The sequence below is a fragment of the Lemur catta genome, chromosome 11 (assembly GCF_020740605.2).
Source record: "Lemur catta isolate mLemCat1 chromosome 11, mLemCat1.pri, whole genome shotgun sequence".
Taxonomy (NCBI): domain Eukaryota; kingdom Metazoa; phylum Chordata; class Mammalia; order Primates; family Lemuridae; genus Lemur; species Lemur catta.
This window is the reverse complement of record NC_059138.1, coordinates 36702517-36718546: the sequence shown is the minus strand read 5'-3', so window position 1 is coordinate 36718546 and position 16030 is coordinate 36702517. Positions and strand designations below refer to the sequence as shown.

The window sequence follows — 16030 nt, the reverse complement described above, 5'->3', positions numbered from 1 at the left end:
GCTAACAAAAACCTGCTCAGTCATAATCTAAGCCCCCCATTCTTAAAAAACCCCTCCGCACCTCACTGAGGAGTTGAGTCTGGGGAGAGGGTGGCAGCGCTTCGTGACTCAGTTCCCAGGCTCTGTTCTCCCTTTGGCATAATCAATTTTGGGGTCCAGAGGTTTTATTTTTTCTTCACACTGAATAGCCTGAAATTTTATTAAATATTTGAGGCCTGAAATGGTTTAACCTCAATGTTTTTTAAATGCCAGATTGAAGAACCTGAAGGAGTGAAGATTCTTAGATTTTCTAGTCCTATTTTTTACGGCAACGTGGATGGTTTTAAAAAATGTATCAAGTCCACAGTAAGTACTTCATCCCTAGAACTTTCGTTTCTAGCCTCCTTTGAGACTTCATTCATTCTACTCATATTTTACTGGACTCCAACTGGGAATGTGGCTCTATTCCCCTATTCCCTTTGTGTAGGGTATTAAGAATTATAACATAACATCCTTGCCCTCAAATATTTTACAATGTATTTAGGGACAGAAAAAAACATGAGCTGGGCACAGTGGCTCATGCCCCTAATCCCAGCACTTTGGGAGGCTGAGGTGGGAGGATCTCTTGAGGCCAGGAGTTGGAGGTTACAGTGAGCTCTAATCATGCCACTATACTCCAGCTTAGACTACAGAGTGAGACCCTGTATAAAAAAAAAAAAAAAGAAAGAAAGAAAAGAAAAGAAAGAAAGGAAAAGAAAAAACATGTATGATAAAATTCAGGTAGCAATAACTATGCCAGACAAAAGCATCTAGGCATAATTTGAGTAAGTTCCAAATAAGCAGTATGGACAGTAAATGTTAAGAGTTCACTCTTTTTGTTAAGAACTCCATTTGTTTAGAATGGCATCATGTTTAGAATGGGGAGGGTTGCCCAGTTGGAACAAAGAGTAAAAAGTGGTAGTGGAATATATAAGCAGGAAATTCTGGTCTTGAATACCATGCTATGTTTCAAACTTGGAGTTTGCATCTAGATCAGTGTTTTCCTAAGTGATTTTGAGGGCAAACTGGTTTGGAGGAATGTGCATGGATTTTCCAATAACAAAATGGCTCTGTGATGTCAGGGAAATTTGGAAAGCACAGACTTAAAGGTTATCTTTGCTGTTTTGTCTTTTACTCTCTTGGAACCTTTAGGATGCTACTCTCTTCCCTGAGTCTCTGGAAGAGGGTAGGGTGGCTTGGTAGTGGAGGAGGATCTATTCCATCAGACCTTGCTTTTTTTTTTGCCGGATGTCTCAAGGAATATATGCTTTAAGAAGTAACATTTCCAGATAACAATTGCCATTAATAAGCATTAGGAAACAGGCATTTTAAGTAACTTGACATTTATTTTCAAAGGTTGGATTTGATGCCATTAGAGTATACAATAAGAGGTTGAAAGCACTGAGGAAAATACAGAAACTCGTAAAAACTGGACAATTAAGGGCAACAAAGGTGAGATGTCTTTCTTTACCCTCTTAAATTCTATCCTTTCTCCGATGAAAGCAGTTAGATGGTCTAAAATTAAATCTATCCCCTTTGGTATCCAGATGTGTACAAGCACAGATGTCTTATATATGTCAGAGAACAGCTGAGCTGGTCTTGCAGGCAACAGGGAACGGGAGGGAATAGAATGAAAACAGCAGGGCTCCCTGGAAACACAGGGTGTAATTTTTTTCCCTGTCATGAATAGCATCTGTATTATTTGTTTATAACTTATTTTTGCTGAAAGGAACAAAATAAGTATAAATTCAATGCCAGAAAATTACAATAGAAGGCAGTAAGTTCATAAACTCTTAGAGCTACTAACTTTTCCTCAAACACTGCTGCAAATATATTTCTTGGCAAAGTTCCACTATCTTTCAGAAATCAGGAGTTTCCTGGCTCCTCTGTGCTTCCATTTTTCTTCCTAGAGAACATCAAAGTTAGAGCTGAGATATAACTCATTCCTTAAGAGTTCATCCCCTTGATGTTTTGCTTGCTAAGGAACAATGTGTGTAGGACTCTTAAATAATTTGAGATGAATGGTTGAAAAGACATTTCACATCATTGGCAACTAAGCTGGCACTGTCTTCTTTGCTTAGAATGGCATCATAAGTGATGCTGGTACACCGAATAATGCTTTTGAGCCTGATGAAGATATTGAAGATCCAGAAGAACTTGATATCCCGACCAAGGAAATAGAAATTCAAGTGGATTGGAACTCTGAGCTTCCAGTGAAAGTGAATGTTCCCAAAGTGCCAATCCATAGCCTTGTGCTTGACTGTGGAGCTATATCTTTCCTGGACGTTGTTGGAGTGAGGTCATTGCGGGTGGTAAGACTCTGGTTTTCTGAATTATAGATCTGGAACTTTGGCAACAGTGAAGTGAAATGGGTTATCCAGTCTTGCAGAAAAGCAAATGCATGGGCTCTGTAATTTTTCTAGGTGAATGTTTTTGGAGTCAAGTGTAATATTTTAAAGCACAGGCCCTGGAGCCAGACTACCTGGGGGAGATCCTGGCTCCACCACTTACTTCTAGCAGTGTGACCAGGGACAAGTTGCTTAATCCGTCTATACCTCAGTTTCTTCACCTGTAAAATGGAGGTAATGATGGTACCTACTTCATAGGTTGTTATGAGGACTAAATAAACTCATAGATTTAAGGGGTTTAGAAGACTATCTAGCACATAGACACCCCTCAGCTAATATTAATAATTATTATGAGAATGGAACATGGAACATGAAGAGGAGAAAAAATGGGCAAAAGTTTGTGTTAAGTATTACATTTCTATTTGTTATATGAACACCACCGGGAAAAGGAACACCAGGTACATTGTAGGACTGGAAAAACCCATCATTATTAAGAGGTTAGAGTAGGAAGCAGGTCAGGCATCTAGAAGTCAAAGCAGAAGTTGAGAAGCATGCAACATAGAAACATTCATGATATCAGGAACTAGTTATGCAAGCTCAAGTTCATAAATTCTTTCAACAATAGATGTGAAACGTCTAATATGTGCTAAGCACTCTGCCAGATACAAGTGATGAAGTCGCCATAGTTCCTGCCCTCATGGGACTAAGCAGTCTCGAGGGAAAGGCAAGCATTTAGTAATCTTATAAATAAATAACAACTGTGTTAAGTGCGCCAATGCAGATTAAACAGGGTATCACCTGAAGTGCCAAATTTACGTGAAACTTCAGGTAGGTATGGGAGGGTCAGGCAGAAAAGTGAGCAGGTTCAAGGCACCAGCAATCAGATGTAATAATATGAAACAGACTCCTAACTGAGGTTTAGCTTAGACGGGGGCTTCTTGGCTATCTCTGTAAGGGCAGGAAATGATTCCAGGATGTGGGTAGTAGGTATGCAGGGTAGAGAAGTAATTATACTTGGCAAAAGAGTGTGAGAATATGCTGACAGGTTCTGTTCCAGTTTTCTTCTCAGATCTGGTTATTAGCTCATTTGAAAATATCTTGTTTTTGTTGTGCATTTTACTATAGGCATTGGCTTAGACCCATTGTAGTCGAAGTCCTGATTAACCATGAAAGTATTTCTCCTGAACAAGTAATTGAATGCTACTGAATTATGGGCAGATAAAGTTATTCGTTGTTACAAACTCTCCTTTTTTATTTTTAGATTGTCAAAGAGTTCCAAAGAATCGACGTGAATGTGTACTTTGCATCACTTCAAGGTAAATACATATACCTACATATCTACCTGTAAGACTTTCACCTAAGCCCTTTCTCCTCCTTAGAATATGGGCACATAATGTCTGAAGGCCTATTTTTTGTTTTAAAGATCTCAATTGGCTTTATTTGCAATTCTAGAATCAGGCCATGCTTCATTCCATAAAATAGATTAAGTGTTCCAATGAACTGAGCAGAAGAGGTTGGTCTTATAGACAGAGAAGCGCTGAAGAAAGCAAAAGCAAAGAACAAAGAATATGTCAGTCCTTCCTTTCAAAGTTCCTTTTCTTGTAAGTCTGGACAGGGAGACAGAATAATAGGAAAAATAACTGATTAACATTAGGTTAGGTCAGGCTACCTTTTTTTATGTAATGATTATAGCAGAGGAAACTTCATTATCATGCCAACTGAAGGCTTAAACTGGTCTTTTTGGAAAGTTGGCTATTCTTTCTCTCTCCTGATTTCTCAGAAAGTCAGACAACAATTTAGTTTAGGTTTGATGACTTGGAACTTTAGCATGGGTGACTCTATTTTGGTTTTTAGTCTGGTCTGTTAGGGCCCAGAGCAAGCACTTACTCCAAAACAATGGCCTCTATAATTTTAATTTAACAATTACCCCCTTTTGGTCATACTCTCAACCTAGGTCAACCTAGGTGAGACTGTGACCAAAACAGGGCTTCAGTGCTACTCTCAGCTAGCATCATATCAGGTTTCTGGTCTCAGCACGTCATTTATAGGTTTTGGTGTCTTCCTCATTATCATGAGTTTCTTTGAGTTTTCCTTGACTTAACTGGGCCTTCCCTAGAGCAGCAGTCTGAGGTAGGATCAACCTCTTAGAGCAGCGGTCCCCAACCTTCTTGGCACCAGGGACTGGTTCCATGAAAGACAATTTTTCCACGGACGGGGGTGGGGAGGGTGCAGGGAATGGTTTCGGGATGATTCAAGCACATTACATTTATGACATTTGCAGCAACTTTCCAGTGATAGCATCACCACCTCAGCTCCACCTCAGATCACCAGGCATTTGATTCTCATATGCGCAGTTTACATGCGAGATCCCTCGCATGCGCAGTTTACAGTAGAATTCGTGCTCCTATGAGAATCTAATGCTGCCGCTGATCTGACAGGAGGCAGAGCTCAGGAGGTGATGCCAGCGATGGGGGGCAGCTGTAAATACAGATGAAACTTCACTTGCTCTTCGGCTGCTCACCTCCTGCTGTGCGGCTCAGTTCCTAACAGGTTACGACAGGTACAGGTCCAAGGCCTGGGTGTTGGGGACTGCAGTCCTGGAGGATGGCTTGGACTCAGGAGTTTGAGATTAGCCTGAACAACATAGAAAGACTCCCATTTCAAGAAACAAAAATGGAACTTTAAGTCAATGTCTTCCCCATTGTAAAAGTTTCTAGTGATTTACGTGCTGGGAGGGAGAAGTCCTTACAAGTGGAGATTTTCTTTATAAATATAAATTCCTTTCACAAAGAGTTTCCAAATAGCTAGCTAAATGTCAGAAAGTTGTTATTTCGGAGCCATTTGTTTGATAGGTAGTCTTTTCAACTTGCTTGTTTCTTAACTGGATTACCAAGTTCAAGGCAGAGACATTTAATGGATTAATTAGACTACCGACTTCAGGGTAGGGACCTTTAATGACCAGGACAAAGAATAAGTGGTAGGAATTTACTCAAGCTTTCCTCAAAGCCCATGAGTCCCGGTGGTTAACACAGAGATTGTTATCAGAGGGTGGCAGCCTGTCTCGCAGGGCTTTCCTCAAAATCTTTGGGGGCAGTCCCTTTTCTAGTGTCCTGGTAGTTTGCACAAATGGCAACACAGTTTTAGAAATTGTTGTTTTAGGGGTCACTTGTTGGAGAAGTGCCCTGGGCAAACCTAAAAGTCATTCTAGGTTGTTGGTTGCCATGGAGCCGAAACCGTTTGGAAATGGCCTTCAAAGGGGTCATTTTCAGTCTTTCAGACTTTGTCTGGCCCGTAAGTGGATGAGGTAGGGCTTGTCGGGTAATATATTCTGCCTCCTTTACCCATTTTTGGGCTTTCCCCAGTTCCCACAAACGTGTGTTAACGGGTAGAGATCAAGGACCTGGTGTCATGAGTTCCAATGAAGGCCCTGAATCCTTCAGAAAACTTCTGAAGGTCTTCCCTAGGTTTTGGAAATTTGGAAAAAAAAAAAAATTCTCAGGGTTTCAGTTTTGTCCAGGGAGTGTAAGTCGCTCAGGAATTGTTTCCTGAATTTTCAGGTAGTTCTATCGTATAAGGAGACTGTTTAACTGTTTTTGTAGAGAAGAAGGGCAATTCAGACAGAGTTAGTAGACTGTGAAGATTCAGGCAAAGTAGGATAGAAGGAAGCAGCAGGAGTCAGTTTTACCATCCCTGGTATGGGGGATATCTTGTATTTCTAGCTTTTCATTAGCTGTTCACAATGACTCTTTTAAAAAGCGTATTTTATTTTATTTTATTTTTAAGAGATGTGGTCTCTTTATGTTGCCCCAGGCTTGAATGTAGGCATGATCATAGCTCAAGGCAGCCTGGAACTCCTGGGCTCAAATGGTCCTCCCTCCTCAGCCTCCCAAGTAGCTAGGACTATTTTAGAATCCTGTTGTCTCTTTGAGCCTTCTGAATGCCAGTAAGCATCCCCTTCTCTCTGCCTAATTCAGGAGGTTAGGGATTCAAGTGCACTTCTTAGATGAACGGTCTTGTTCATCTGGACTGTTGCACGTAATGGCCATTGTAATTCTGAATTAGCTTTAGCAAGACTGATTTTTGCAGCCGGGCGTGGTGGCTCGTGCCTGTAGTCCTAGCACTCTGGGAGGCCAAGGCAGGAGGATTGTTTGAGCTCAGGAGTTTGAGACCAGCCTGAGCAAGAGCGAGACCCCGTCTCTACTAAAAATAGGAAGAAATTATATGGACAACTAAAAGCATATATAGAAAAATTTAGCCAGGCATAGTGGCACATGCCTATAGTCCCAGCTACTTGGGAGGCTGAGGCAGGAGGATCGCTTGAGCCCAGGAGTTTGAGGTTGCTGTGACCTAGGCTGATGCCACGGCACCCTAGCCCGGGCAACAGAGCAAGACTCTGTCTCAAAAAAAAAAACCCAAAAAAACCCCAAAGATTGATTTTTGCCACTTTTGTAAATATCTGTAGCTCCCAGGGCCAGAAATCTTATACAAGGAGAGGCAGGTCTACCAGAAGGTGAAGTACTCAGATCCTGAGAAATTAGGAAGCCCATTTTTATGCTGGATCGTGGGTTTCTCAGAGCTAAGATGCTCTGGCTCAGAGATCTCCTTGACCAACTTATCCAATGATTTACCCATTTCTGTCTGACCCAGTCAGACGCCTGAGTCCTCCCTTACCTGTGTGCAATAGAAAAGAATCCACATACCTGCAAATTCTGAAAGCCAGCCCCCTGCGGTGGTAGCTACTTACTGCAACTGCTGTGAATTACCTTTAGAACCTTTTCTGCCAGTGACTTGGTCACGGCAAATGCAAAGGATGTGCTCTGCCACAGTACAAACTAACCTTAGCACCCCAAGTTAAAACACTGTCTCACAGAGCAAACTAACATTTGGTGTCCCAAAAGCCATAGATCAGGGTGTGCAAATGCAAAAAAAAGCAGAACTCAGACCTGAGAGGGACTCACAACTCTCGGGGCTCCATGAGGAAGACACAGTGCCCCTTCAAGGGGTTAGTGGGGCCTTTTCCTGTGTTCCTCAAGGGGTCCTGGGATCATGAGCAGTCTCCTTCAGACCCCTTCGTGGTGGCCAGATCTGTCAAAATACAACACATTTAAAGATCTCAATTGGCTTCATTTGCAATTCTAGAATTGGGCAACACTTCATTCCATAAGATAGAATAAGTGTCCTCCCCCATATTTTTAAACTATTTTTTAAATTGTGGTATAGGGTAACATAAAACTTGCCATTTTAGTCACTTTTTAGTGTACTATTAATTCAGTGGCGTTAATTACATTCACAATGTTGTACAATCATTGCCTGTGATCTATTTCCAAAATTTTTCATCACCACACACAGAAACTCTGTACACATTAAGCAATGACTCTGAGAACATTTTTGAACCCCGAAGGACATTACTTCCAATTTGTGCTACAGACCTGACAATATATGGGAACGTATGTCCTGACAATGGTGCCAGACCAATGGGGGTATTATTACGAGCAGAGCAGAGCAGAGCTGGAGACGACCGGGACCCCTCAGAGTAAGAGGGCTCTCCAGGGTGTGAGTCTCTGTGTCAGTGTGTGAATGTATGTGTGTAGGGAGGTGCTAGTGCTTAGGCTGAGTTCTCTAGAAGCAGAGCCAAGAGAGAAATTCTCCAGAGAAGGGCACAGCTGTGAACCGTCAGCCGCTGGAGGATGGGTACACTGGCCCGGCAGAAGGAACATGGCCGTGCACCAAGGCTGACTACCACCATTATGGGATAACCATTCCGTGCACTACTAGAAAAGAAACTCAGTCTAGAGCAAGGTCACATTTGGAAATGAGACAGAAAAAAAAAAAAATTAAAAGGAGGAGCTACAAAACCTTAGTATTGGTTGATGCTACAAAAATATCTTTTCCTAGAGACTAAATACTTTCTTTCTTTTGAAGATCATGTGATAGAAAAGCTGGAGCGGTGTGGATTCTTTGATGACAACATTAGAAAGGACACATTCTTTTTGACTGTCCACGATGCTATACTCTATCTACAGAACCAGGTGAAATCCCAAGAGGGTCAAGATTCCATTTTAGAAACGGTAAATATTTAAACTTTCTACGTATATGTCTTTCCTAAACTATCATGATTTCTGTAAATAGCAAAAATTACACACATCTAGGCTTTAATTCCAGCCTGGCTGTTGGATTTTAGGTTATCTGCATAACTTCTTGGAACCTCAGTTTTTTCATCAGGAATATTGGAGTAAAAAACATTCACCTTGCTGGGTAGATGTGAAAACTAAATAAGATAGTTTATAGGAAAGTACTTGGTAGTACTCAGTACATAATAGTTCTATGATGTATGAGTTTACTAATAAAAGTGGGCATTAGCTATAATGCCTTTTTAGAATTTAGCACTGAAGCCAGGTGTGGTGGCTCATGTCTATAGTCCTAGCACTTTGGGAGGCCAAGGTGGAAGGATCACTTGGGACTAGAAGTTCAAGACTAGCCTATGCAAAATAGTGAGGCCCCATCTCTACAAAAAATAGAAAAAAATTAGCCAGGTGTGGTGGTGCACACCTGTATTCCCAGCTACTTGAGAGGCTGAAGCAGGAGGATCAATTGAGCCAGGAGTTTGAGGTTGCTGTGCACTATGATGACACCACTGCACTCTACCCAGGGTGACAAAGTGAGACTCTGTGTCACAAAAAAAAAAAAAAAAAAAGTAAAACAGAGCCAAGGTATCAAGTTTGTTTTAAACATGAAAATAGTTATTATCTGTTTACACCCATTCTTATCTAAGATCTTAGGCTGCGAAAGCCATAAAGACCACTAACCAACAATGTACCTACTAAGTTAGACTCAATCTTGTTTGCAATCAGGGAGGTATTGTGAGGGGCTGGGATTTATTTATTTAAAATTTGAGACAGGGTTTCACTTTGTTGCCCAGGCTGGTCTTTAACTCCTGGGCTCAAGTGATCCCCCTACCTCAGCCTCCCGAGTAGCTGGGATTACAGGCATGAGCCACCATCCTGGTGCTGGGATGGATTTTTTTTTTTTTTTGACCCTGACTAAATGTTAGACTGAGTATAAGTGAATGCTTATATTATATACTTACTGGTCTACCGGATAGTGGGTTGAGCATTACTGGTGGCCTGTGAGATCAGGAACTTTATACTTCTGCATCTCCTCAGAGTCTAGCACAAAGCCCTGCGTATGGTAGATGTATAGTGATGATAAACCTTGCCTCACCTGTGGTACCTTCTTTTCCTTCAGGAAGAATCACTGTGTATTGTGGATATTGTGGCTGCAGTGATAGGACCCTCTCCATATTTTATTTTACCATCGCAGGACTATGCCAGGACAGCCCCAACTTATAGTTCCACCCAGCCTCTACTTTTCCCATTATGTCAAGATCATTTGCACAGGGACTTAATGCTCTAATTCATTTCCACACCAGCAAAGAGAATTGGGCTATTTTTGAGATGAAAAATAGCTAAATAGAACTGCAAAACATCATTCTAGCCTAGATACACATTTGGAGATGCTATGGAAAGGTCCTTCTTTAAGCATATGAAAAAGCCTAAATTGTTCTTGGCTTCCTCTGTGTGGAAGATTAAATTACATACTACCCCTAAAAACCAGAACTTTCCTGAACAACCAACTTGATCCATAGATGTTGGTTTCCATCTACAATAAAATTAATTTCCATCCCATTCCATTTGGGACTGTTTATTGTCACCAGTCACAAGCCCTCCACTGTACATTCACTGCGTGCTCAAGGCTGTACTAAGTGCTCTTAGCTTAGCCATTGAAAGCAAAGCATCACTGCATGCTGAATCATTTAGGCAGAAGGGGTGACTTGTTAAGAGGCCTACACTTCAGAGGTTGGAGAGCTGAAAAGGAGTTTAGACAATGGAGAATTGTACCAGTTCACATTTAAATGTGAACACATGATACAGGGAAACTTCTAAGGTGGGAAATATAAAAGAATGAGAAAGCTGAAGAGGATTCTGAAGTATGTAAAGCATGATGAGAAGCACCAGCAAAGCTTCAAATCATTTTCAGTAGAGTACCCAGTGGGTTGATGCTATTATATTATATTTCCACTCTGTGCTTTCTTTTTAAAGATCACCCTCATTCAAGATTGTGAAGATCATCTTGAATTAATGGAAGCGGAGCTGATTAAAGAAGAGCTTGATGTCCAGGATGAGGTATGGTTATTTTCTTCTGAAGAAAATAATTTGGATTATATCTTGAATAAATAGGGTATGCATATAGTGAATGTATCTGATTAAGAACTGTCAGGGAAAATAATTCCAAGAAATACCAAAAGCATGGCTTCATAGAAGGGGAAAATGGAAAACAAGAATTCTCCCCCTTGAAGAAATTAAGCACTTGGGGACATTTGGCCCCAGGCATGTAGGATGATCAGCCACTGGCAGCAGCTAATACACAGGGCCTAATTTTATACCTAAGCCTCCACGTAGTTCTCTTCCAAGGCCGTGGATAGGGAAAAGCTGTATGGTTTAAAGTTGAAAGGTTTCTTAGAAATCAAGTAGTCCAATATCCTAGTCCATGCAGAAATCCCTTCTATGACATACCTGATGGATGTTCACTTAGCTTTCATGTGACCATTTCTAGACATTCCAGTGATTTCTCAAGGGAGTTTGTTACATGGACTATAAATGTTAGTTGTGCTAACAAAACTGAACTTGGCCTTTCTGTCATAACCACCTAGTGAAACTGATCTCAATCTGCCTTCTTTGTCAGTACAAACCTTTCCACTGAATAGCCCTTCAAATATTTGAGAACAGCTCTCGTGTCTCCACCAGAATCTCTTCCAGCCAAGACTCCTCTAATACCTTCTGGCATTCCTCATAGACGCACAGTTTGTCGATGCTTCTTTGGCCAAGATGGGGACACAAAATTCCAATGCGGTCAGGCCAGCATGGAGATTATGCAATCATGACCTTCCTTGGTCTCGTCAAATTAAAAATGTGTTTACTTTCATAATAGCTACATCAAAATCTTGGCTTCTATTGAGCAGGGGTGAACTAAAGACTCGGGCATTTTCACACAAACTGTAGTCTAGCAGGGCTTCCCATTTATACTTATTTAATTGTTTTTTGACCCTAATGCAGGACTACACATATTTCTGAAGATTGTATCTTGTTTGTTCCAGTTTATTGACGTAGTTTTGTATTTTGAATCTACCATCCAACATATGGACTCCCTCCTCCAGCCATATTGGTGTCATACACAACTCTGATAAGGACGACTTCTCTGCCTTTCTCTAGGTCCTGATAAAAATGTTGAAGAGAAAAACATTCAATCCCCCTATAGTAAAATCAAGCAGTAGGGATGACAGGCAGAGATTTTTGTGGCGGAAATATATTGCTAGAGTAAAAATCCCAGGCCCTGCATCTTAGCCCACCAGCTTAGAGAGCACAGGGAAATCCTTACTAAGCTGAGAAATCCTTTCAGCTTTAGTAGTTTATGACTCTATGAATATAGGGTAGGCTTAATTTGAATAAAAACTCATACGTCAAAATTAGAACTTAAAAAGCTGCCATATTATAGGATATTTGTTGATTGCCACATAAAAGAGTCATTCAGATAGGGTTTCTACAGATGGTGAAGCAGTATAGCAGAGTGGTTTCAAGGGTGTGTACTTTGGGACCAGACAGACCTGGGTGCTTGTACTGGTTCTGCTACTTACTGGCTGTGCAGCCCAGAGCGAATTACTTACCCTGTCTTAATTTTCATATCTTCACGTATATAGAAATTATACCACAGAGCTGCGAAAATTAAAGGATGCATGTAAATTAACAAGAGCAGTGTCTTGTACATAGTAAGTGCTCAATAAATAGTAATCACTGCTTTTAAATAAATCCAATTAAAGTATGATGAGGTACAAAATTAAGTTTTTGCCCTAGTTCTATTGTGATGATGGGCACCTAAGATGAGTAAAAGTAAGCAACCAGTACTATAAAAATGTATTTGTTAAAAAAAATAGTGTAGACTTAAGGAGAATTCAGTTACATCAACACTTTGTTTCCCCCTTGCTTCCACAGGCAATGCGTAAACTTGCTTCCTGAAATCGGGCTCAGGAGGTCTCTATGAGCAAGGACTGCAAGATAAAACTGACCCACCAATATCATTCTATGCAAACATTTTCTATATTGACTATTTCTTCAGTCTTGAAACACTCATTCTTTTTCTATAACATTTTTTTAAATCTTTGATTTTTTTAAACCCCTTAGCCGTTGAAAGAGAAGCACTAAAATTGTTCCTACACTTTATTTATAAAATAAACAGCTTGCTTCTAAAATGTGCAAAATGGTGAGGAGAATTATTCAGGTCATTTAGCAATGTCCAGATCTGCTGATGTTTTAATATGCCGTTGATCCCTCACGACAGATTTGCTAACAGTGTTCATGTGGGTACTGGCGTGTCTCTGTTCAGCTGGAGTGAGTGCTGACCCAACAGCCTGTGGTCAGGTGAGTCAGGAATGACTAACCATAGAGAAAAATCAGTCTTTGACAGAACTTGATAGCCATGAGCTGCGCTGATCACAGGGTCACCCTCAGTAAATGCTAAAATGTGATGATTCAGTAAATGCTGCACTGGTCACATTCAGTAAATGCTGAAATGTAATTAGTAATGCATTTGTCAACCAAAACCTGCAAAAATCACTTTGGGGACGTAATTCAAAAGTTTTTAGAATGCAAGTTTGGTTAGTACTTAATAATGAAGTGTTATTATACGGTAACCAGATATATAACTAGAATTCAGGATCCCTTTGATCCTGGAAATGGTTTACTTAAAAGCTACAGAACTAGGCTGATACATTTTAGAAACACTGATGCAGAGAAATGAATCAATGAGATTTTTGTGGTTTATAGAAATCATGTTTTGATATGATAATCATGGATCACAGTTGAGATCAAAGCAAATATATGACAGATTATTTCTACTTTAAATATAAAGTTTTAATTTACCTTAGTCTATAGAAATGATCGTTGCATAGAGGTATATATAGCTATGGTCTATTTAGAATCTGATATGAAAACGGTACTGTTTTGAGCAAAAAAAATTTGGTATGTTTGTAAGACTGTAATGATTAAAATGAGTTTATATTTTTTCCGTAAAATTTTGGCAGTATGTTTGCATCCATTAAAGTACCAAGAAAAATAAATAAATAAAGTAGAATTTTAGCAGTATGTAATCTTTAACTGAATTCTGACCACTTTTCAAAAAAAATCTAAAAGTGAACTGCCTATGGGAGTCTATGTTTAAAATGAATTTTTAAAGACAAAGCAATTCTATATAAACATCATATAAAAAATTGATTTGGAATATATATTGAAAATACATAGGTTTTTTAGAAGTCCATATTTTAAGCCAAAAATTTTTATTTTAGATCTTTTGTTTTTACTTAGTCTTTTCTGAGTGCCAACAGTTTTCTAGGTATTATGTATCACATGTGGGCTTTGGTCTTAATGGACTATTTCCATATATGTCAGACTGGAGTGAATGAAGTACTTCATTCTAGAGAAAAATAAATACCCAGGTTTCCAGTCGACAATCTCTTGCTTGATTGAGAACTACTCTTGGTATATTCAGGGGATTGGTTCCAGGACCCCGACATATACCAAAATCCACGCACACTCAAGTTCTTTAGTAGGCCCTGTGCAAAGGTAGAATGTCTTATCTCTGTTTTTCTTACTAAACACAATCAGAAACACTGCATCTACTTCTGAAGCATATCAAATTGTTTGATATCTGGTCACAGCATAACCAGGATTATATTGCTGGCTATCTACAGCAATACCTACTTATTATTGTTAATATAATGGCAATAAATCATATATCTGAAGAGTATGTAATAGTCTTGCAGAAAACGAATGAATACCTCTGTTCAATAAAGGCAATATGTACTGCTCATTTTTTTCTTAAAGGAAATACCAAAGTTACATTTTACAACAAGGCTAGAGTTTTGTAAATTTTGGGTCCATTTGTGACTATATGAGACCACAGTTTAACTTGTTCTCAAGCACACTCTGGAATACTGTCTACTTTATGAATTTTGTGAATATAAGCATACTTTTAATTCTGTATTGTCAATGGAAATTTTACTTTAAAGCTGTCTTTTGCTATATTTTTAACCTGTAGAATAAGATTTCAATATTGTATATGAGTTTCAATAACTGAAAAAAAATCAAATCATGTACATTTGGAAATATTTGCACATATTTTTAAATAAATGTAAAGTTGCCTTTTAAACTACTCAGATGTATCCTTTCTGAATAAAACTATTAAATATAATAAAAAATGAGCCTGGTATGGTGGTACACACCTGCAGTCTCAGCTACTGGGGAGGCTGAGGCGAGAGGATTGCTTGAGCCCAGGAGTTGGAGTCCAGCCTCAGCAACGTAGCAAGACCCTGTCTCAAATAAACAAACAAACAAATAAATAAAATGCTATATTCCAAGTTTGCCATTACCCTCATAAGTCACCATTTTGATGTAATCTTTATAGCTCTACTTCTATTTTTGTATAATTTCTTTTTATAGATTTATCAATGCAATAAACAATGTTACACACAAATATTTCAGTTAAATCTTATAATTCTTATCCAAATATTTCCAGCTTATTTTGTGCAATGGTTTTTATTATTGTTATTTTATTTCAATAGGTTTAGGGTCCCAAGTGGTTTTTTGATACATGAATGAATTATACAGTTGTGAAGTCAGGGCTCTTAGTGTACCCATCACCTGAATAGCATAGATAATTTTTTGATCCCTCACCCTCCTGCCACCCGGCCCCCTGCTGAGTCTCCAACGTCCATTATACCGATCTGTATGACCATGTATACCCATCATTCAGCTTCCACTTATAAGTGCATATGTGTGGTATTTGTTTTTCTGTTCCTGAGATAATTCACTTAGGAGAATGGCTTCCAAAAAGGGGAAATTAATGGAAGAAAGAGCAAAGAGGAAAGCTAAAATAAAAGGTGGAGGGAAGAAGAGTGATCAGGAAGAAGTAGAAAGGAATAGTGGGGTAGAGAATTTGGTAGTAGGAAAAGAAAATTCAAATAGAGGATTGATCTCCAATACAATCATATCCTTTAAGAACTCAGAGAAGTGGTCAACATTTCCTCTCCCACATGCCGCACCATCTCCTGAATTCTTGGTCCCCTTACCTGGCTCTTTTTATCACCTTCTATCTTTTATCTTTTTTTTTTTTTTTTTTTTGAGTCAGAGTCTCGCTCTGTTGCCCTGGCTAGAGTGCCGTGGCATCAGCCTAGCTCACAGCAACCTCAAACTCCTGGGCTCAAGTGATCCTCCTGCCTCAGCCTCCCGAGTAGCTGGGACCACAGGCATGCGCCACCATGCCCAGCTAATTTTTCTATATATATTTTTAGCTGTCCAGATCATTTCTTTCTATTTTTAGTAGAGGCGGGGTCTCGCTGTTGCTCAGGCTGGTCTCAAACTCTTGAGCTCTGCCTCCCAGAGTGGTGGGATTACAGGCGTGAGCCACCGCACCTGGCCCTTTATCACCTTCTAGTATGCTCTATAATTCAACTATCACTGTTGCCCTTCCTGCCTCCTCCCCTCTGCTAGAACATAAGCTCCACCGGGGCAGGGTTCTTTGTTTTGTTCTGAGACATATCCCACGTACTTAGAAGA

At 39.7% G+C, this 16030-nt stretch overlaps 1 protein-coding gene across 3 annotated transcripts in view; it reads left to right on the top strand.

The window, feature by feature from the left end:
* Positions 1-14724, top strand: part of SLC26A4 (solute carrier family 26 member 4) — a 50968-nt gene extending 36244 nt beyond the window's left edge. For all 3 annotated transcript variants that reach the window (XM_045565442.1, XM_045565443.1, XM_045565444.1), the window contains 7 exons: positions 253-345; positions 1375-1470; positions 2100-2330; positions 3628-3682; positions 8289-8434; positions 10466-10549; positions 12413-14724. In XM_045565442.1, the coding sequence (XP_045421398.1) occupies positions 253-345; positions 1375-1470; positions 2100-2330; positions 3628-3682; positions 8289-8434; positions 10466-10549; positions 12413-12436 (729 nt within the window). In that variant the 3' untranslated portion in view covers positions 12437-14724. The remainder of the gene's footprint in view (positions 1-252; positions 346-1374; positions 1471-2099; positions 2331-3627; positions 3683-8288; positions 8435-10465; positions 10550-12412) is intronic.
* Positions 14725-16030: the final 1306 nt, after the last annotated feature.